The sequence below is a fragment of the Odocoileus virginianus genome, chromosome 1, assembly GCF_023699985.2.
Source record: "Odocoileus virginianus isolate 20LAN1187 ecotype Illinois chromosome 1, Ovbor_1.2, whole genome shotgun sequence".
NCBI classification, from domain to species: domain Eukaryota; kingdom Metazoa; phylum Chordata; class Mammalia; order Artiodactyla; family Cervidae; genus Odocoileus; species Odocoileus virginianus.
The window spans coordinates 77,585,688-77,609,919 of NC_069674.1; the positions used below are offsets into that span (position 1 = coordinate 77,585,688).

The 24,232-nt window shown below is 37.0% G+C and overlaps 1 protein-coding gene across 1 annotated transcript in view; it reads right to left on the reverse strand.

Annotated features, from left to right (window-relative positions):
- Positions 1 to 24,232, reverse strand: part of SEMA3E (semaphorin 3E) — a 275,581-nt gene that overhangs the window by 5,123 nt on the left and 246,226 nt on the right. The window contains exons 15-16 of the mRNA XM_070470016.1: positions 22,280 to 22,347; positions 20,645 to 20,784 (exon numbers count right to left, since the gene is read on the reverse strand). Of these exons, the coding sequence (XP_070326117.1) occupies positions 20,645 to 20,784; positions 22,280 to 22,347 (208 nt within the window). The remainder of the gene's footprint in view (positions 1 to 20,644; positions 20,785 to 22,279; positions 22,348 to 24,232) is intronic.

The following is a 24,232-nucleotide window of genomic DNA, read 5'->3' on the forward strand; positions in this document are numbered from 1 at the left end:
AAAAGGAATCCATCCATTCATTAACTCAGTGAGCGCTTCCTACAATTCTACCAGGCTGTCCATTTAACAGACTAAAAAATATCGGGTGGAGAGGGAGGTGGGAGGGGGGACTGGGATGGGGAATACATGTAAATCCATGGCTAATTCATTTCAATGTATGACAAAAACTACTGTAGTGATGTAAAGTAATTAGCCTCCAACTAATAAAAATAAATGGGAAAAAAAAAAAACAGACTGAAAAATAAACTACAAAAGTCCAGACTCTGCTCTGAAGAACCTCACAGGTCTAGTAAATATTGTCTGCATATACCTTCAGTACTCAACTATTTTCTTTTCATGTCTGTGACATAATAAATTACACACATTACTTCTCTCAGTAAATAATTATAATTCAGGGTAAGAAGAACACAGTAAGGCTTTCAGTAAATAGCTAATATTTTACCACTAATAGCTGTACTAGTGAGTGAGTAATTTGACTTTAGACAAAGCTAGATTCAAACACTGGCACCACTGTCTACTAACTGTGGCCTAGGGGCACTGATGTATATTTTCTGTGTTCATTTTCTCTGTAAAAATGGAAGTAATAATTCTAATGTAACTTGAAGGATTGCTGTGAAGTTTAAATAACAGTGAGAATACTGTGTACAGAGCTATGAATACTTACCTTTACCTTTCCTATATACAGATATACTTTATTATGGGTTTCACTCCAGATGACCACAATCAAAGAGCATATCACAATAAATGAGTCACATAAATTTTTGGTTTCCCAGTGCATATACAATTTATGTTTCTACTATACTATTGTCTATTAAGTGTGCAATAGTGTTATGTCTAAAAAATAATGGATACACCTTAATTAAAAACACTGTTAAAGTCAACTGTCATCTGAGTCTTCAAAGAACTATTAATCTTTTTGCAATATCAAATATTACTGATCACAGATCATAATGTTAGGCAGTTAGAATAGGAAAAAGGAGTCCAGAATGGTGGTGGCTAAAAGACAAGCGAGGGAAAAGCCCACGAAAACAGAACAAAGGAAGGTCAGAGAACAGGCGTGAGGACCTCAGGTAGAACAAACAGCACTCCTGGCTAGCCCAATTTACGTAGGGCAGGTCCGGGGGAGGAGAAAAAACATAAAAAGAGGAGCCAAAGGGCCGGGGGTCTCTCTCTCTCTCTCTCACTCTCTTTCTCACTCTTTCTCTCTCTCTCGCTCTTCTCTTCGTGTCTCTTGGGTTGGCATGCCCTCACATCTTGAGGATTTATTTTCCTTTATTTTCTAAATAAAGCTGAGCTGTTACACAGGGCTGTAACACTGATCTGTCCGAGAGCTGTGACACGGTCTGTTCGAGGGCTTTAACACTGACTGGTCCATCACTTCAGATTTGTGTTGTGAGGAGACAGAACCGAGGAAATTACACACTGTCCCGACAGTAACAAATATAGTAACAATGAAAAGTTGGAAATAGGGTGAGAATTATCAAAAGGTGACATAAAGTGAGCAGAGGTTGTTGGAAAAATGGTGCCAATAGACTTGCTCCACATGGCACTACCACAAAGCTTCAAATTGTAAACAACACAATATCTACATAATAGTAACAAAGCAAAGTCCAATAAAATGGACGCCTGTCCATTCCATTAGCTAAAAACAAACTAGTATGTGTTTTCTAATGGCCTAAGATCCTATTACCATGGGAGAAAGGTGATTTGCAATACACTGGCTGACTTCCCCTTTGAGAACAGACCAAAAAAACACATTAGCCTTTGCCAGTACAAGCGGGGCATGCAAAGCCCCCCTGCCGCTTTGGCAGGAAAGGCCATTACCACAAGCACAGTTTTTGTCCCAGTGTTAGGTCAGGGCAAGACCTGCCAGGCTCAGCTCTGTCGAGGCTTAATCAGTTTGGGCACAGCTAAGGTGCAGTGGTGCTCCTCACGTGCGATTACCCCTGTGTGGCCTTTTATATAATCTGTGAATGATGTAACAAATGGCATTAGTTATAGTAAGAGACTATAGGACTTCCCTGGTGGCTCAGTGGTGAAGAACCTGCCTGCCAATGCAGAAGACACAGGTTCAATCCCTGGGTCAGGAAGATCCCCTGGAGAAGGAAACGGCAACCCACTCCAGTATTCTTGCCTGGGAGAATCCCATGGACGGAGGAGCCTGGCGGGCTACAGTTCATGGGGTCGCAAAGAGTCACACATGACTTAGCAAGTAAGCAACAACAAGAGACTGCAAGCCAAATAGGGATATTAATGATAAATTACAAGGCTCCCAGCCATTACTCTTTTCAGCCCTGAAAGGTCAATTATTCAGCAGCTTCATAGTGACACAGGTGATAAAAGGGGCTCTGGAATCCTTCACAGCGGCTTCCTTGACATGTCAGGACCATGTCCTCGTGGACAGCCATTAACTTAGGAAGTTCTCCAGTGATGAGACAGGAAGAGCCCTCAAACCAAACCATTTTCACTATATAGAAACTTTTTGTTATCCTTGAGAATGTATCTTTTTCCTCTGCCACAGAAAATAACTCAAAGGACTCTGTGCCACTCTGTTCATCTTCCCCAGTCCTCTGTGGCAGTCTTCTTTACCACTAGCTTTTTCCACAAATTCATGACCTATGGAACCTAGCTGTCACCACACCATGCCTCTGAAAAAAAAAAAAAAAAATGTCTCTGAAACACATCCTCCACTGCTTTTAAATTAGTGGCTTCCTTGGACACAGATGGGCTTGACTCCTTAAATGTCTTTTGTTCTGTGTAGTACATGCCATTATACTGGTGCTCTCCTTGGTCTTTCTGTTGACTTTTCTTTCCTTCAGAGGCATAAGCCTCTCTCCTTCCTTTATCTCACATTTTATTTGCATCCATTGATAATTCTTCTATTTTCTCATTTTGATCAACTTCCCTAAGATGGTTCATCTTACACATAAATAGTCCATCATTTTGTGTTTCTTATTAATTATAAAAGACTGATGAGGACTAAGTATATGACAATTCACTAACTATAGTTCAGTGTCTTTCCACTCAAACTGAACTCCCCTTCCACTTATTAAATTCTCTCTTTCTGACCATATCATCATTATTTTTGAACTTACCCTCAACTGCTGATCATTTGTATTTCACTATCATTGTTCTATCTATGTATCAAATAGATCAAAGTCTCACCAACATTTCTTCAGTGCTGACCAGCATAAACAACCCTTCCATTTCCCTACTTTTACTACATGTTAGACTCTCCTATTTCATGACTGGTTTTTTTTTTTTTTTTGACCTTATCTCATGGCAGTCACCCCCCAAATCCTTCTTTCTGTTCCTGCTTTCATGCCCAACTTGATTCTGTTTCAGGTCCTGAAGGGACTCCCATACAACTGGCTCCTTCTCATCCCAAAGAATGAACTAAATGTCACCTCTTCAGGGCTCTATTCTCCCTTAATATCATCATTTCACCTACTACCATTTATACATTGGAGCCTGCAACATTAGCTGCAAATACATAATAGTCCCGTAATGAGTTTTCTTTTGACTGGTATCTTTCCCCTTTATTTGAACATATGGGTGGGTGGTGGTTTAGTTACTAAGTCATGTCCGAACCTTGGGACCCCCTGGACTATAGCCCACCAGGCTCCCCTATCCATGAGTACCATTTGACTCTTCAAAGTTCATTCCCTTTTGTAACATTACTGACTGAGAACTTATTCAGACTTTATTGTGCATCTGGCAGCTCATACAGTAAAGCATCTGCCTTCAATGGAGACCTGGGTTTGATCCTGGGTCGGGAAGATCCCCTGGAGAAGGGAATGGCAACCCACTTCAGTGTCCTTGCCTGGAGAATTCCATGGACAGAGAAGTTTGGTGGGCTACTATAGTCCATGGGGCCATGAAGAGTTGGAAATGACTGAGAAGCTAAACACACTGTCTGAGCAGATAAGAACTGCTCAGTTAAATAGACGTTACCTTTCTAACTCTCTATACCAAAACAGCTTCATGTGGTGTTTCTCACTAGGGTTGGTAGAAAAGGTAGATTTTGGGAGACAAGTGAATTTTCTAGAAGGATTTCTCAATGTATTTATTTTTATGATAATCAATATAAATTAATAAACTACATGGGATCATGTGGAAGATCAACCTTCTGGTGAATGTTTGTGTTTATCATTGATTCTGAGCCATTTTCAGTGCTTGAACAGTTTCCAGCTGCTGAGAACAAAGATGGATTTAATATGTTAATGATACATGCCAGCCAAATGAAAACCAAACAACACCCCTATGTACCAATGCACATAAAAATTTTTGAAGTCACTTGAGAAAAGTGTGGGGGGCTGAGTCATCATAAGGCACAAAGTGCTATGGATAGATGTTTTACACACGCACACACGTGGTAGCCTGTATCCCATAATAAGTTCATGGAGATACCTTATTTCAGTGGGAAAAAAAATCATTACATCAACTAAACATTTAAATGATGCCTACGTTTGTTTATATTTAGTTTGTAAATTTATCTTCATTCTATATTTGAATGAAAGCTATAAGCATAAAGAATGCATTTCCCACTTCAGTCTTGTGAATATTTAATAAACATTATAAGTCATGGTAGTAGCCCAAGAAAATGCTGTACTGTTCAGGGCAGGTGGTGGTGGGGGGAAACCTATACAACCCTAGAATCGAATCTTTCCACGCCTCACAACTCCTGCTGCTCCTGGCCTCTGTACTGCCTCTTTACTTCCCACTCCTAGGTCTTATTCTGGTCTTAGTGTTTCTTTCTTTCCATTAGTTGAACTCCTTTCTGTTGTTCACCCATCCATTAAAAAAATTTCTCTCTAGGTGTAAGTTTTCCCTTCTTAAATGAATACACTCTTCACAGCCCATGTAGAGCTGGCTCTTTGTAACTCAATAACATTCACATTTGCAGCATACAAGCTGGTATTTTTATTCTTCTTCAAATTATTTTTCTATACAATTTTTATCTCTTTAACCATATTATAAATTTCAAAAGGGCAAACGCCTATATCTTAATCATTCTAAACATTTTTGAGTGCTCAGAACATGTGAAAAATGAAGTTATACTAATTAGTTCATAGTGTACAAATGTACAAGGCAATAGGGGTTATCAGTAAAGATAAATCCAAAAGGTATTCACTTTTTTAGGTTAAGTTCAATAAGCATTTGGATAGAGAGGAAGCAAGCATGGTTTCTGGAACTGTTAGCAACTAATTAAGAAAGCTATGCTCCACAGATAGAATAGGAGAAACAGTTCCAGGACACAGTCTTTTCCTGAAAAGAATCTGCATACAAACATTATCACAAATATGATCCTTTGTCCCCTCCCTACCATACTTCTTATGAGAATGAATAATATGTGAGAAAACATGAAAGTCATCTAGTTTAGTTTCTGGCATATAGCAAGTAGTCTATGAAAGTGTTTTAAAATAAATCAAAAAAGCAAAAATATAAATAAATACAAATATTTCATTACTGAATCAGAAGTATTTTCATGGGCTTTTTTTCCAATTCTGATATAAAAATCAACTGTTTCTTTCATAATCAGAAACCCAAGGTTGAGAAACAGTTCACTATGTATCCATAAAGTCCAGGCTGGTTCAAAAATATAGAAGCACAACAATTCCAATGGGAAAGTCCTACACCATTTATTTGCATGTTACAGATGGTGCCTGTCTCACAAGTGTGGTCTCCACTCCTGGTTAAGTGAATCATAAATTCAGGAATAAAAGATGTTTGAACTCTTGAGTCTGTACACTACTGTTACTAGTCTTGTAACTGTACACTATGTAGGTTCAATTGTTCTGAAAGTTAAATATATCTTCCATGGCCTACAAGTACCTAAAAATTAAAAAAAAAAGGCTTAGAAATTTGTATTTGAAGTCTTTCCACGACTTAATCTTTTCACTTTTGTTAGCATGGGTACCTTCAACAATCATATCTTGATTACAGAATTGTTTTCATTCAGCACTGCTGTCTGCAGACCAGATTTTCTTGGTCAAGAAGATGGTACATAATACATCATTTTATCAAATATTCTCATAGAAAATCTATAAAAACACAAAATTTCTTACTGAAAATGGTTTTAATATTGTTAGCTATAAAGATTGATTCAATATGTTTCATAATGTTGAATAAAAGAAGTAATCGAACAAAGAACTCTGCACATCTGGTAGCTGGTCAGGAAGAAGCAGTGATTTCCATGTGTATCAACCATATGGTTCCATACTTTTTATAGGAAATGGATAGACAAAGGCCTTGAAATGGTTTAGTTCAGAATATATTTAACAATGAAATCAGTTTTAGTCGAGTGATAAAGACCACAGTTTATATATTTATTTGTTTATCTGGCCTGCCTTCGATACAAAATAAATTCATTTGACTTACAGAAAATATATGGTTTGCAATAATATAAACAAAAAATTTTCCTTTTGTTAAAAACACTTTCCAGTGTGAACTTGCTATATGATAGAGATGATTCCCCAATAGAGATAGGATGAATTACTTAGTAACTCATTTGGAGAAACATTATACTGTACGAAGAACAAACAAAGTTGTATTTATATTTCAGATTAATTAAAGACCCAAATGGAGAAGCAATGCATCTAATACAAGAAGATGCTGAGAAGAAAGTTATTATAAATAAGAACGCCATTCTGTGAAAAACTGTATTCACAATATCAGCTATATCAAAGAAGTTTGAATATTTATATTCAATAATGAAATAATGTAAACAGAATATGCAAAGAACTCTTGAAAGCCAACAAAGGGAAGTAAAAAGTGGAATGGAAAAAGTCTATGAATAAGTAATTTGAAAAAGAGAAACTCAAGTATTTTATAAGCATGCAACGTCAATGTTCAACCTTACTAGTAATTTTTAAAATGCAAATTTAAACAAAATACTACATCGTACCCAGAAGAAAGGCAAAAATTAGGAAATACCAAATATAGGTGAGGATATGGGCAAATGGGAACCCACATGAACTGCTTTGAGAGTGCAGATGGTGCATTAATTCTGGAAAGCAAGCTGACAATAGTTACCGAAATGAAGGATGTTGACAGATAATAATTTAAGAATTTGCACTCAGATTTATAAGGGGTTACCTAGAGAGATGACTATTAAAGATGTGGTACTGGGAATTAATGACAATTGGTCTACTTGTAGGGGAATGCATCAATTAGGAGCAATGAATGCACGCTGTGACATAAGCAGTTGTCAGAAACAATGAAACAGAGACATACATAGAACAGTGATAAACCACACAAACATAGTGCTGTTTAAAAAGTAGAAGCAGAATAACAGCTGTAACAAAATACATTTATTTTCACAGCTCACATATACTAAAAATGTTATATACCTGTTCAGTATACAAATGCAATGTTGGACTTATTCCAGTCCTTGTAGTGGATGCATATGGAGAAGCAAGGATGAAAGTGGAGAAAAAGTCAAACAAGAGAGGAGATTTGTGTGGACTGATGATGACAATGTGCCCTAAAACAAGGAGTATGATTAAATTATGCAACTGAAGTAAAAAAGTAAGAACTAAAAATCAAAACAAACAAAAACTCCTGCTTTTTTGTAATGATTATCCTGGTTTGGCAAACAATAAAGCTGTCTATAAGATCTGTTCATGCTCTAGAATACTGTAATCATACACTTTTACACATACTGCTTGAAAATGAATGGCAGCTTAAGAGTAATATTTTATTGAAAACTTTTATAGATAAGAATAGCAGGATGATCAGGGTGAAGGGCATGAGGACAGGGGATGAAAGTAAAGATAATGTTTGAACACAAAAATGCACAGCATAAGGCACTCAACAGCTACTTTAATTGGAGTATCAATTCAAAACTAAATTTTCTAGTAAACAAAGGAAAGAGGAAAGTATCATAAATTCAGAGACAAAAATATCTCTAAAATATACTATTAAAATTACTTTCTGCATTGCCATGCTACTTTGTTTAATCAGATGTCCAGAGTCAGACTGGTCTCAGTAGGATAAAACAGATCTGGATCTGATTTCATAGATCTAAAAGATATGTTTAATTTTCAAAGATGTTTAGCATTATCTTGGAAAATTAACAGAAGAAAGTTATTCTAGACCTATTCTTAAGATCACAAAGTTGTTTTATATTTTCCTACCATACATAAGAAAGTGTGTCTTTGCCATTGCAAAGGAAAAAATAAAATTAATGAGCTATACTGCTAATTACTCCAGAATTAAAATATGGAGCATATGATATTATAAAAACATGCTTGTCAAGGCTAAAAAACACAAGTTTTGAATATTTACCTGTAAAGAGTTGTTAGTTTAGAAAAGATGAACACATTTTTAATAGACTTAAGTATAAACATCAAAACTACTAAACAGATGTTTCAAATGAGGCAAAGAGTTCATGCATTTTAATGTCATGACAACTAGAAAAACGAAGAAATAATATTCACGTGGAACAAATCCAATGCTTTCAAAACATGTAAATAAAGACAGAAATGTAAACTTAAGGCTGTCATTGATCCCTGTCATGGATTAGCTAGCACTGGTGAAAGTCAAGAAAATGAGTCATCTAGCAAACAAGATAACCAAATGAAGACAGGATTTTACTTCAAGTCTCCTAGTTTTGATGACATAATGCAACTGCAACATTTAAAAGATGTAATTTGTGTATTTTTATTTCTTTTGTTTTCTCAAGAGAAGTTATCTCCACAAGGTATGGCTCATCAATAAAAATATGCTTCCATGGAGACAGTACAAATTTAGTATCGATGCAGTGAACTCTAAGTTACCTGGAAAGAACTACTGATTGGTAGGTTAATCATGTCTCAGATTTCTCAACAAAATTTAAAATGACTTTGAGGAATTCATCCTACTCAGTAGGTTGAGTAGACAAAGTTGAGAAGTGACAATTTCTGGCACAGAGTTAAAAAAGAATTGAGAGTGAAGTCAAATTGATGTTTTTGAATTTTGATGTCAATTTACATCCTCTCTTGAATTTTCTGTAAAAAACATGTACATTTGAGCATTATTTAGGCATTCTACACAGTGCATACAACTGCTATTTTATTTTCAAGAAACACAAACACACAAAAATTGTTTCTTTTAAATAGAGAAACTCCAATGGAAAGATTGAAAAGGATTAAGGAGAAAATAAGCCTTCCATGCTCACCAACGGATAAATTATGATGGTAGTCTTATGGACCAGCAGTTTACTGGCCTGCGTTATACCTCATTGGCATGGGCGTGAAGAACATTTTATGTATCTTGGGATTGCTCCAAATTTCCTCACTGAGGATTTATGACCTGCTTCCTATAACTCCATCTTGTTTACAGTGTCTTTGGGAAGCACACTGGCTTTGTCAGTAAAGAATAAAATCCAAAAGAACACATTCCAAGAAAATATTCATTTTGTTTGGCTTTGCTGAAAACTCATTCCAATAAAATTATAGTGCTCAGCACAAAATGAGGGCTTGGTTTTTCATAAAAATATATTTTTGTCCAAAATACAGAGATACTTAATGAGGCTTTACTTGTATACATTTTCCTTTGATCTCTTTAATCAGAGGTCAACAAATTTTCTATAAAGAGCAAAAAAGTAAAGATTGTGGTGTTTATATGTCAGGCGGTCTCTGTTATAAGCACTCGACCTTGTAGCAAGAGCATGAAAACAGTCATAGACTCTAGGTAAACAAATCAGCATGGCAGTTTTCAAATAAAATTTTATTTATAAAAGAGGCTGAGATATGGCCCCCAGGTCGTACTTTGCCAACTTCTGCTTTAAATCATTGGCAAAGTTTAAAAGATTATTCTATTTTCAGGTTAGAAATAACATATTCCAAACTTACAACATTCAAAATAAGGATCATAATAATGTGAGCAGTTATACTAATCTTCTGAATATCTTAAAGAAACTATGGCTTACTTTGTCATGATAGATGAAAATTACACAGTGAACTAATAAATATTTAAACCTAAGCAAATCAATGCATACTTAAATTTTTCCTCAATTATTAGTTTTAAAATATAATGCTTATGTCTTTTAGAGAAAGAGAAATACATGGTGAAAAAATTCAATTGTACAATCACATGCCTTAGCAAGTATGGATGCTTTCCTTTGGGATGTTACTAAGAATCAAACTTTTTCAATCATCTTGGAAGTTTGTAAATCCAAATACATGGAGTTATAGAAACTGAGAGTTCATAAACTTGGGTATATCATTTCAGGGTGATTCAGTGGTGTTTTCTAACAGTTTTTTTTTTTTCTTTGGCAAGCACACAAACACTTTATACCTTCTTCCTATAAGGAAGATTTGTGCTCTGTTCCAAATTAAAACTATATGCAGAAATATATATATGAGTACCTAATTCAAATAACTGTAGATGGACTATCGAACCGCTAAACTTGGATTTTGTGAATGAAATTATCCACACACATAAAATATTTTCTTTTCTCCCCAGTTCAGAGAATGGGGGTTTTTCCACTTCCTTCTTAAAACCCATCCTGTCACTTTTGTTTGTAATGATATTCTCTCTCCCATACTTTTTATCTTGCTCCATCACTTAGCTATACATTTTCTTCTCTATGGATACTTCCCTTCAACCTCTAAACATGACCAAGCCAAAAAAGGCAAAAGTTCTCTCAACTGTCGTCTCCTACTGCTGATCTCTCTTGAATTTCTCATCCAAACCTTTAGGTGGAGAACTCTATACTAGCTGTTTCTAATCCCACACAGCCCCATGCTTAAACCATCTAGCCCCATCACTTAACCTGTTGCTAGATGGCTCCTGGTTTAACCATTCCAATGAACATTCTCACTAGAGCCTGGGTGCTTATTTTGCTGAATTTTTCCAAGGATGCTGTTTCTTACTTCATTCTTATCCAAGTTCTTTTCTCTTGAGTTCTATTATACCACATTCCCCACTCCCGTGTCTATACCTCCTCAAGCTATACCATTCCAGTGATACTTAGCATCTGTGTACTATCAGTTACTTAACCTCATCTCTGTAATGCACAGAATAAAACTAACTGCCACAGAAAAATGTTACAAGTTTTAAATAAACTACAACACATAAAGCACTTAATAGAACAGGGTACATAAGCACCAAATGAATGTTAACTAAAATCATTACTTGTTTTTCTTAATAATTTTACTCATCTTTTAGAATTTTTTCTTTTAATTTTTCCTTACATGTGGGTTTCTCCCTTGCTTCTAGCCTTAGTTCACACGCTTCTCATTCACTCCTTCTCCAAGGTAGGCTATGGCAGTTGGAGGGCCTACTGTACTGTAACTAAGGGCTCAGAGCTGAAACCAGAAAGTCTGGCTCAAATTCAGACTGATTTCACAGGCAAGTAACTCAATCTCTCTGTGCTTCAGTTTCCTTAAACATAAAGTGGGGACAATAATACTAACTACTTCATAAGGCTGTTGCAAGGATTAAAAGTACAACTATATGTAAAATTCTCAGGACAGTACCTGGTACACAGTAAGCAATTTTAAAATGCTGATGCTTGCTATATTATTCTTACTTTTATTATCTCCATGAATTCATTGCCTCTTTGCTGAGGCCTCTCACTCATCTCCTGCCATTCCAAATCTTCTCTTTGGGCTTTATATTCCCAATCATGAATACACTGGAAGGATAGCTCTGTCTGCATGCTTTACAGGGGCCCCCAATTCAATACGGCCAAAACAGAACTCAACCTTCCCTCCCTATATTCTTGGAATCATGTCTTTGCACAATCAACCACAGAAACACCCAAAGCTGGAATAGGTGGATTATTTTTTCCCTCAAATATCAAATACACTCAATGTTATCTCATAAAAATTAGTATGTGTCTTCTTCCTTCATACTACCACTGTTTAGTTTGGCCAAAAATCTTTCATCTGCCTACTGAAACACTTTCTTAAATGTTCTTCTTGACACCCTGCCTATCCTTTAACCCAGTAAGCTAGTTTCTAGGGTAATATATCTAAACAGCTTGTCTGAGGCATTCTCATTGGCTTATAGATGAAGTGAAATGGTCCTTGACAGATCTACTCGCTTTTGCCTTCTCATGTCCACCGCAGATCTGCATCAACTGTTTTGTGTCCCCTCTCTAGCACATACACTTATGCTCCTCTCCCTGCAAGTTGGTTTCTACCTATCCATTAACACAGGGCTCAAACGTCACCTCTGCCTTGAATTTTTTCCTAACTGTCCATCATGACACCTCCACTCCTGACCTACTAGTTGAGGCACTTTCCTTTTCCTCTGGATTCACAAACAGGGGAAAAGATAATATATTGTATAATATACTGTAACAAATACAATATATTATAATTATCTGTTCACATTATTATATTCACTATAAGACTAGAGGCTTCAAAAGGGCTAAAACTATGATTTGTTCATCAACTAGTCAAGTAGGCTCTGAGTGAGTATTTGTTGAACCAAAACACTAAATTTAGACACATAAACAGGGAGGAGAACAGAAGGTTGAAAAAGTATTCCCTGTGAGATGTTAGATAGCCTTTCCGGTTTTACAGCAAAGAGTGTATGTGAAGCATTTGCTATCATGTGTATGAGGAGGCCACTTGCCCACCCTTTGACACTGCAGGTTAAGGGCACATGGAAATTGTGTCACTGAACATAAAGATGCATGTTCCTACCTCAATGATAACCTGCTTTCACCGTCACCCTACCCCCACATACCATAGTCTTAATAACCAAAGTGATCTGTTTAAAATCAAATTGTGATCATATCACAGCTCTATTGAAACCTACCTCACGGCTTTCTTTTGAATTCAGAGCAAAAACCAAAGCCCTTTATAAGGATCTACAAATCCCTCATGAGCTGGCCCTTCATCTCACTTTTTGACTCAGTTTGTTAGTTTCCTTACTGCTGTTTCCCCTCCAGCCATGCTGCCCACCGCTCTAAGCTTCTCTGGATATATCAGGGGCCCTCCTGATAAGGCAGGGCCTTTGCATATGCTTTCCTAGTGCCAAGAAAGCTGTTATCCAACACTGTCGTATGGCCTACAACCTCACCTCTTTCAAGTCATTACCTAGTGTCGCCTGGTTGGTAAACTTCTTAGTATGGCCTTCTCAACCTTCCCTGCAAGTAACCTCTCTTGTACTTTTCTCCTGTACCATCATCTGACAGATTAAATAGTGTTCTTATTTAGTCATATAATTATTATTACTATCTTTCTCTGTGCTCCAGAGTATATGTTCCATGAAAGAAGGACATAATAGGTGCTCATTAAATAAATTTCAAATAAATGAATAGAACATTATTTTAGTTAAAAACAAGGAAATGAGGTAGACAATTCTGAGTTTTATATCTACACAGGCTCAAATGATACAGCACTTATTTTGAAAGAGAATTTTGATAGAGAATCTTTGATAGAGAATTTTTGATTCTTATTTTGATAGAGAATCTTTCTTCTACCAACTGGCATACAGTAAAATCCTGAAAAGGCAGTTTGACACTGGAAATGCACGGATGTATGCATTGTATCTCAGACAGTAAAGAATCTGCTTGCAATGCAGGAGACATGGGTTCAATCCATGGGTTGAAGATTCCCCTGGAGAAGGGAATGATGACTCACTCCAGTATTCCTTTTTGGAGGATTCCATGGACAGAGGAGGCCTGGTGGGCTACAGTCCACAAAGTCACAATAAAAGAGGTGCATTTATAGGGCGTCCCTGGTATCTTACATAATAAAGAATCTGCCTGCAGATTCACACTTTAGGTTCAATCTCTGGGTCAGGAAGACCCCCTGGAGAAGGGAATGGCAACCCATTCTGGTATTTGTTCCTGGAGAATTCCATGGACAGACCACAGGGTCACAAAGAGTCAGGCACTACTAAGGGAGTAACACTTTCAATTTCATGAACTGTATAATAATGATTTCTGTGTCAGTGGGAACTGTAAATTATTGGCAGCTTCTCAGACATCTAAACATGAGAATAATACCTCTGCCACCAAAGCTACAGTGACATACTCCACTATACATTGTTGGAAAAAAATATGCATTTTTTTCTCATTTGCCCCATGTTTATCCCAGAGCATATGAAAATGCATTTAGAATTCTGATCTCAGAAGGTTGTATAATTTAGTAGAAAAAACTAACAGACCTGGATATGAATCTACTTCACTAGCTGTGAGTAACTAGGAAAGTGATTAAACATTCTGTGTCTCAATGATCTCATCTATAAACACATCTTTTAGAATAAATTGGTATATTTTATAAAATGCATATAGCAAACTCCTAGTTAGTTGGCTGATGAAGAAATGTAAAGCAGCTCAGCTTACGAGTCAGGAACACTTGAGCTCAAACCTTGGGCCTGTCATTGATTCTGTTTATAAGCTCTACCTCTTTGAGTTTTAGTTTCTGCATTTGTAAGAAGAGGATTATTATGCCTAAGGTACAGCTGTGAGATATGGGAATAATAAGGCAAGGTGCTGACCCCAGTCCCTATATGTAGTAGATAAACATGAAAAAAACCCTCATCTCTCAAGTCCCTTCTATGAAGTTTTCTCCCCCAAAATGTCATTATAATGGACACATACACCATAATTAACCAGTTCATCAAGCCAAGGGAAAATGCTCCCTTATGAAGGACTTACAAATCAGGCTTTCCATAAACATTTCTGGAATTATAAAACATGTAGTTTACATGTCATATATGTTATTTAAGGAAGCAGGAAACTATAAAGTGCATATTTGAAAGAAATGAAGTAATCCAGTTTGTAAACTAAATAACTGAACTGCTAGATTCTTTCTAGGCATGTGGTTATGGAGCATTTCTATAGATTCATGTGATCAAAAATGTTATGCACCTGATTATGTGGTTTCTGGACCACTTAAGAGGGTTGAGAGTGGACTTACAAGCAGATTCCAGACTCAAAAATTTCAGTTCAATAGAAGGACATGACAATCAAAACTTTTACAAAGGCTATGGTCTGACTGCAGCTTGCATTATCAAGGATGAGCATTGTTGGCCATTGTCAAAGATACTCTAAAAAGTATTCCCATATAAGGTAAGAACTGGACTAGGTGACCTTAAACATCCTTTACAATGGTCAAGATTTAATGATAAATTTACCTTATATGTTTTATAATAACTACAATAAATGAAAAAATGTTCAAACTCTAAACTCTAAAACAACTATAAATGGACTCTAAAAAACTCTGAAAGAACTCATACATAGAGTCAGTATGCTTTGTGTACACAACATGCCTACTGAGCTTTTGATGAAGTTAGCAACTGTGTGCTTTGTTTCAGATTATGAAAAAATCAATATACATCACTATATCTATAGAAACCAAGCACTATCTGACTATAAAACAACTCATAATGCATCGTGAAAGTGAAAGTGTTAGTTACTCACTCATGTCCAACTCTTTGCAACCCCGTGGACTGGAGCCCACCAGGCTCCTCTGTCCATGGGATTCTCCAGGCAAGAATAGTAGAGTGGGTAGCCATTCCCTTCTCCAGGGGATATTGCTGACCCTCGGATTAAACTTACCTTCTTCCACATTGCAGGCAGATTCTTTACTTTCTGAACCACCAGGGAAGCCCATAATGCATAGAGTAATCTCAAAATTTCAAATACCAATAAATATATTAGGGAAGTTTGAATTTAGTTGAAAGTAGGGACAAAAATTTTGGGGAAAGAAGTACATTATATTAACAGTCTGAGAAAGAAACTTAAAATTGAACACTGCTGGGTACAGCATGTCAAAATGACTTGGTAAAGATTTCCAAATGAGGTAGATTACAGTGAGTTTGAAATTAGAAACAGAACATACTGAGTGAAGAAAACTACTGATGAAAGAATTACTTTCCTGTCTTCTGAAGTCATTCAACTGGAGGAACAATAGAATACTCCCAGACCCTCTCCTGCCAAGTGAGTTATGACAAAACTCAAAAGCCAGTTTTACCACAGATACACAGAATGGAAAACACTTTCAGTTTAGTTCGGTTCAGTTCAGTTCAGTTCAGTGCTCAGTTGTGTCCGACTCTTCGTGACCCCATGAATCGCAGCACACCAGGCCTCCCTGTCCATCACCAACTCCCGGAGTTTACTCAAATTCATGCCCATCGAGTCGGTGATGCCATCCAGCCATCTCATCCTCTGTCATCCCCTTCTCCTCCTGCCCCCAATCCCTCCCAGCATCAGGGTCTTTTCCAATGAGTCAACTCTTCGCATGAGGTGGCCAAAGTACTGGAGTTGCAGCTTCAGCATCAGTCCTTCCAATGAACACCCAGGACTGATCTCCTTTAGGATGGACTGGTTGGATCTCCTTGCAGTCCAAAGGACTCTCAAGAGTCTTCTCCAACACCACAGTTCAAAAGCATCAATTCTTTGGTGCTCAGCTTTCTTCACAGTCCAACTCACATCCATACATGACCATTGGAAAAACCATGTGTCTTGACTAGACAGATCTTTGTTGGCAAAGTAATGTCTCTGCTTTTTAATAGGCTATCTAGGTTGGTCATAACTTTCCTTCCAAGGAGTAAGCGTCTTTTAATTTCATGGCTGCAATCACCATCTGCAGTGACTTTGGAGCCCCCCAAAATAAAGTATGACACTGTTTCCACTGTGTCCCCATCTATTTCCCATGAAGTGATGGGACCAGATGCCATGATCTTAGTTTTCTGAATGCTGAGCTTTAAGCCAACTTTTTCACTTTCCTCTTTTACTTTCATCAAGAGGCTTTTTAGTTCCTCTTCACTTCCTGCCATAACGGTAGTGTCATCTGCATATCTGAGGTTATTGACATTTCTCTCGGCAATCTGATTCCAGCTTGTGCTTCCTCCAGCCCAGCGTTTCTCATGATGTACTCTGCATATAATTTAAATAAGCAGGGTGACAATATACAGCCTTGTCATACTCCTTTTCCTATTTGTAACCAGTCTGTTGTTTCATGTCCAGTTCTAACTGTTGCTTCCTGACCTGCATATAGGTTTCTCAAGAGGCAGGTCAGGTGGTCTGGTATGGAAAACACTTTAGCACTACATTAATAATTTATCCCAGTGCAATAGACTGTATCATTTTTGAAAACATGTTTATTCTCACGATGTCATGAAAAATTTAGGAGAATTCTCCTCTCCTGATTGCCTTTCTATGTTATCTCTAAGTAGCCTATGTTAAGTTGAAGCTCCTTCTTCTCTAATAGCTAGCCCAGAAACCTAGGATTTACACATTTAGTCATTTCCCAGAATGTACTGCTGATTCTCAACAAAAAACATTTTTAAGTTTCACAACAGGCTACAGGGGAAAGAGGCAAAAAAATGTCTTTGTGCTCTACACATAGAACCAGTCATTTAGACTTCCAATGACAAATGTTTGGTTTTCACTATCAAATGAGGTGGAAACTTCTGGATTCACTATCTGCTGAGTACCTATCAGCTGTCCTCTGTGTCCTAAGGCAGGTCTCTAAAATTTCTTAACCCAATTTAACTTGTAATATCTTTACTAAGGACCATTTCTTCAATATTCACCAAGATCTATCTCCCTTTATTTTTTTTTCCATTTATTTTTATTAGTTGGAGGCTAATTACTTTACATCATCGCAGTGGTTTTTGTCATACATTGAAGTGAATCAGCCATGGATTTACATGTATTCCCCATCCCGGTCCCCCCTCCCACCTCTCTCTCCCTCTAATATAACCAAATTTTCTTCTATTTTCTGCTTTGTACCATTTTGTTGTTGTTAAAATTGAGTTCAAAGCCCACATCAACATAAACAATGTTTATCTGTCTTCCCTAACATTTATCTGCTTCACACCCTAGCTAGACCTCTCCTACATACAGCCAGCAACCTAGACCTACATTCATCTGTCCAGCGACTGCTTCCAGACTGTTCTGTATGTGTGTTTTAAATGCTACCTAATCTTCCATTACAAACAGCTGAGAAAAGAAGAAAAGTGAAAGGCAAAGGAGATAAGGAAAGACATATCCATCTGAATGCAGAGTTCCAAAGAATAGCAGAGAGATAAGAAAGCCTTTCTAAGTTATCAGTGAAAAGAAATAGAGGAAAACAATAGAATGGGAAAGACTAGAAATCTCTTCAAGAAAATTAGAGACACCAAGGGAACATTTCATGCAAAGATGGGCACAATAAAGGACAGAAATGGTCTGGACCTAACAAGCAGACGATATTAAGAAGAGGTGGCAAGAATACACAGAAGAACTACACAAAAAAGATCTTAATGACCCAGATAACCATGAGGGTGAGATCACTCACCTAGAGCCAGATATCCTGGAGTGTGAAGTCAAGTGGGTCTTAGGAAGCATCACCATGAAAGAAGCTAGTGGAGGTGATGGAATTTTGAAACAGCTGAGCTATTTCTGAAATAGCTGAGCTATTTCAAATCCTAAAAGATGATGCTGTGAAAGTGCTTCATTCAATATGCCAGAAAATTTGGAAAACTCAGCAGTGGCCAAAGGACTGGAAAAGGTCAGTTTTCATTCCAATCCCAAAGAAAGGCAATGCCAAAAAAAATTCAAACTACAGCACAATTGCACTCATCTCACATGTTAGCAAAGTAATGCTTAAAATTCTCCAAGCCAGGCTTTAACAGTAGATGAACCGAGAATTTCTAGATGTTCAAGCTGGATTTAGAAAAGGCAGAGCTGACATTCACTGTATTATCGGAAAAGCAAAAGAATTCCAGAAATACATCTATTTCTGTTTCATTGACTATGCTAAAGCCTTTGGCTGTGTGGATCACAACAAACTCTGGAAAATTCTTCAAGAGATGGGAATAACAGACCACTTGACCTGCCTCTTGAGAAATCTATATGCAGGTTAAGAAGCAGCAGTTAGAACCGGACATGGAGCAACAGATTGGTTCAAATTTGGGAAAGGAGTACATTAAGGCTGTATAGTGTCACCCTGCTTATTTAACTATATGCACAGTATATCATGCAAAATGGTGGGCTGGATGAAGCACAAGCTAGAATCAAGATTGCTGGGAGAAATACCAATAACCTCATATATGCAGATGACATCACCCTTATGGCAGAAAACAAAGAGGAACTAAAGAGCCTCTTGATGAATGTGAAAGAGGAGAGTGAAAAAGCTGGTTTAAACTCAACATTCAGAAACTAAGATCATGGCATCCAGTCCAATCACTTCATGACAAATAGATTCGGAAACAATGGAAACAGTGACAGATTTTATTTTCTTGGGCTCCAAAATCACTGCAGATGGTGACTGCAGCCATGAAATTAAAAGATGCTTGCTCCTTCAAAGAAAAGCTTTGACAAACCTAGACAGAATATTAAAAAGCAGAAACATTATTTTGCGAACAAAGGTCCAACTAGTCAAAGCTATGGTTTTTCCGTTAGTCATGTATGGATGTAAGAGAAGGCTGAGTGCCAAAGAATTGATGCTTTTGAAGGGACTCTTGAGAGTCCCTTGGATAGTAAGGAGATCAGTCAATCCTAATGGAAATCAATCCTGAATATTCATTGAAAGGACTGACACTATAGCTGAAATGCCAATACCTTGGCCACCTGATGCCAACATCTGTCTCATTAGAAAAGACCCTGTTGCTGGGAAAGACTGAAGACAGAAGGAGAACGGGACAACAGAGGATGAGATGGTCAGATGGCATTACTGACTCAATGGACATGAGTTTGAGCAAGCTCCAGGATATGGTGAGGGACAGGGAGGCCTGCCATGCTGCAATCCATGGGGTCACAAAGAGTTGGACATGACTGAGCATCTGAACAACAATTCTTTCATCTATAAAAGCAGTCCAATTCATTCATTTCTCAATATCTAGATACCTATAATAAATATAATTTCCACTACCAAACCTGCTTAGAAGGATGAAAGAACTTACATCTTTTTTGTTGTTGTTCCCAGTAGACAACATTGGAACCTCACAGTAGATGTCTTATGTGTGACTTAATAACTATATCAACTGCTTTAATGTTGCTGCTGTTGTCTTCATTCTCTTATCCATATGTCTAAGGTATATGTAATAATGGTATTTAACTTTGCTATTTTTCTAAAGCACTTCCTTGGGCAATACAGTTTGAGATATCATTTTGACAGAATGACACTAAAATCATGACACAATGAGCATTTCCTCAGTAAAAAAATCTAAGTCTAGGTTCCAAATTTTATATATACATATATATAACATTTGTTTTTATATGTATATAAATACAGATGTATATAAAAATCTACATGTATATGTAGTTTAGAACCTTTATATACATACATTATGGGCTTTCCAGGTGGTGCTAGTAGTAAAGAACCCACCTGTCAATGCAGATAGACGTAAGGGAAATTGGGTTCGATCCCTGGGTCGGGAAGATCCCCTGGAGAAGGAAATGGCAACCCACTCCAGTATTCTTGCTTGGAGAATCCCCATGGACAGAGTAGCCTAGTAGGCTACAGTCCATAGGGTTGCAAAGAGTCAGACATGATTGAAGCAACTTATCACACACGCACATACACATACATATATATACACCTATACTGATACACATATATATTTATATGAATCTAAATCACACATAATAAAAAAGCAGTACAGTACAATAGACTTTAATTTTAAGTGCTCAAATAAATAATAATCTATTTACTAATCATGCACTATATGCAAGTCACTATTGTGTGAACGTGCAGTTATGAATTACCTCCTCTTTTCTTGCATCACGTCCTTTCTGTACAAACCAGATAACTTTTGCTTGTAAAGATCGTGGGGTACATTCCAGCAAAGTACTGTTATTCTCTATGCCATAGGCCAATCTCTCTTCAGTTTTATCCAAAGCATCCCCTGTAACATAAATGTGAACATCAGCCTTGAGAATTTCGTTTTACTGGTAAATAATATTTTTAAATGACTCCTTATTCAGATCCCTATAGCAAAGTGAATAGGTTTTATTGCTTACTGCTAATATCTATACAAGGTCATATACATGAGTTATATAGAAAGAGTGGCATACTAAAATCTAGACAACAAAAAGGCACAGCAGATTATGGAGTGAGAAAGATCTATCTAGGGGTTTGGTTACAAAAGATGGGTCAGAACATTTAGAAGGTATGTCAGTGTTACATTAATAGGAAATTAGTGACAACATCCACTGATAAAGTAGGTAAGAGAAGATGAGCACCAAAAATCAAACACGTATAGGACTCAAACTCTTGTCTATACACAGAAACAGAAAGCGAAATCTAGGAGATGTGGCTCTATATAAACACAAGTGTGAGTGATATCTTGGCATAGGATTGCACCTGTCCAGATACTGTGGGAAGAAAAACATGTGAAACTGAACCAAAGACTTTGTGAACCAGAGCTACTTGATTATAATCTGCATTTTGGCCGAGAAAGGCTCTCTTTGAACCTGAAACCCAAAATGCATACAGGCATGTATACCTAACTGCAGTGGAGAAGCAAAGCAAGTGGATTTATTTTTAGTTGTTTTAACCAAGATCACATTCAATACTAGATTCCAGGCTTTTTTCCTACATCTGAGTCCTTCACGCTTTCAAAACAGATCTCTGAGTTTCTCTAAAGTTAGAATCCCACCTTTCTCTAGCCAATATTCTCAGAGGCTTACATTTTGCACCAAATCCCCAGCAGACTGGGGATTAGCAAAGTGATCCTGGGCCACAATCTCTGGACCTGTGTATATAAGCAGCCCTGGCCTCTCAATCATCAGGAGCACAGTGTGCTCACCAACTACCATCATAGTGTGGAGAGACAGGTCAGCGGTTTTCTGTCTTGTTTGACTTCCTTACATTTGCCTAAAGCTGACATTTTCTTTTTCTTTACACATTGGGCCACCCACTACCTTTTGTCAGAAATGCATGTCTGGACCACCAACCCCAGGTCTGGGCTTACTCTATTCTAGTGAAAGAGTCAAAGTACTTCACTTTCTTCTATCCAAAGCTCACTAGGTAACCTGATTCAAGTCAGATCACTCTTGATAAAATTAAGTTATAAAAACACAGTGAAGATATTCCCAGGGTTGAGGTGGTAAGATAAATCCTGCAAATTACTATGGCACCTGCCACCTAAAGTATACAACATTTTTGTTCTAAGTGTCCCCTTTTTGGGGTCTAACAATAACGCTTGCCGTCTACATAAACATTTTTCCAAACTAAGAAAGTGTATAATCCATAAAATTTTAACTATACAGAATACTCTCAGGAACGTTGTTTTAGTATATATCAATCACAAATAAAACAAGGACCATTTGAAAGAGGTTTGCATTTTATCTTCAATGCCCACACTAAATACCCATGGCAATTGATTTTCTATGAATTACCGACAAACTGCTGCCCAAGGCACTGCTGAGCTGCATTCCCATGCCGAACATCTTGTCTGCGGAACCGCCTGAAAGAAAGTAAGTGCATTTGGGAGATGTTCAGATTTCAATTTTCCAGACTTGAAAATATTGCCAACCTCATTAAAGTTTGAAGTAGCATTCTGCTACTGAAAAAATTGATCAGTCATATAAAACAAGGATAAAATCCAAGTTTCATAGTTTTCCATGTTTCCACTGAATATTATTCAATGGAAAAGATCTATAAAACTGTTTTTTAAATGGTCACATGAGTTTGAATTATGGATCCTGAAACAATAATCTAAAAAAGTTCTCTTTACATTTCATTAGGAATTTAGTTCAACAGGGAAGTCTTCTGGTTTTAAATGAGTATCTTGGTTGGTAAAGGCTATGTGCAGATAAAGACAGTCAGACTTGAGGCAGATTACCTATTTGAGTAAAAAATGGATAAAATTCCCATATATATTTAAGTGCATTATATAAAGCTATTTGGATCCAAATATTTTGTTCTACAGCAATGATGATCAATGTGATTGTTAATAAACTGATAATATACTCAATTTATTCTTTTATTCAGTTATAATATTTAAAAAGTATATGCCTTTATTAAATGTGATGGTGCATTACATATTTAACAGAATGTCTTACATAATAGTGGTCCTCAAGAAATACTGTATTTTTCCTTAATTTGCCTCTAACAGGTAAATATAGTTCCAGTATATTTTCATATTTTCTGGTTGATTAAACATATGATTGACAAATAATAATAGTCTTTATCCATGGAGAAAGAATTCCAGAATATATGTTGTTCTTGTTGCTATTTAGTTGCTAAGTCGTGTCCAGCTCTTCGCAACCCCATGGACTGTAGCCATATGGTCTCCTCTGTCTGGGATTTCCCAGCCAAGAACACTGAAGTATTCGTTTCCTTCTTCAGGGGATCTTCCCAACCCAGGGAAGATGTCTCCTACACACTGTCAGGCAGACTCTTTACCAATGAACCACCAAGGAAGTCCTCTAGAATATATACCATGTTGCCAAATTGTAGGCATCGTTCTTAGGAATTAATAATGGAATTTATCCTTATTAGTACTGGAATGCTAAAATTAAGGTCTTCAGCATATTAACTCAAGCTTGAGATGGAAACAGAAATATTACACAAAGGTAGAAAATATCACTTGCTTCTCTAATCATGGCATTTCTTCAACACTGAGGGGAAACCAGAAGGCAGAACAGAACGTTTATCCCAGAGGGAGATGGTGAAACTTCCCAAGTGACAAAGAGACGCTTTTACCATATGCAATGGTCAAATTTGGAAAAGGGGATCAGGTTCAAATTGCAATGTCACCACTCAAATTCTGCACGATCTTAAACATATCCCTGGTCTCTCCTGGTTCAGCGCAACCTCTTTTGTAAAGGAAGCTGGGCTAACTGACACTTAATTTCCAGTCTCTCTCTCTTTTTTTTTTTCATTCTAGGTTTTCCTCATGGCCACCAAATAGCGATATTAGAATGTTATCGAGAAATGGAGGACTTTCTCATAAATGAGTTCAGAACTTAGTTAAGAACTCAATCTTTTGAGTGTTTCCTTATATTGAATGCTAGGACAGATGAATATTTCCAGTCAATTTTTAGAGTTGTGATCTGTGTGCAAAAGCAATTTTTAAAGTCTATTTAAAAGAATTAGACTGTTGATCAGAAAACCTTACTCAAAGACCTGAGATTTTATGAAGTTAAGATTAAAACTGCCATATGAATCATTCTATAGAGCTAAACCAAAAATAGAAATGGACAAAAGAGGAGCAAAATTTAAAGGTTTTATGCTCCTATACTGTTTTATGCTAGTGTGTGCTTCTATTATGTAACTGATAGAAGCTCTGGATGACAATCAAATGGTTGTTGTTAATTCCTCAGTTCACTTGAATGTTGCTTTGATAT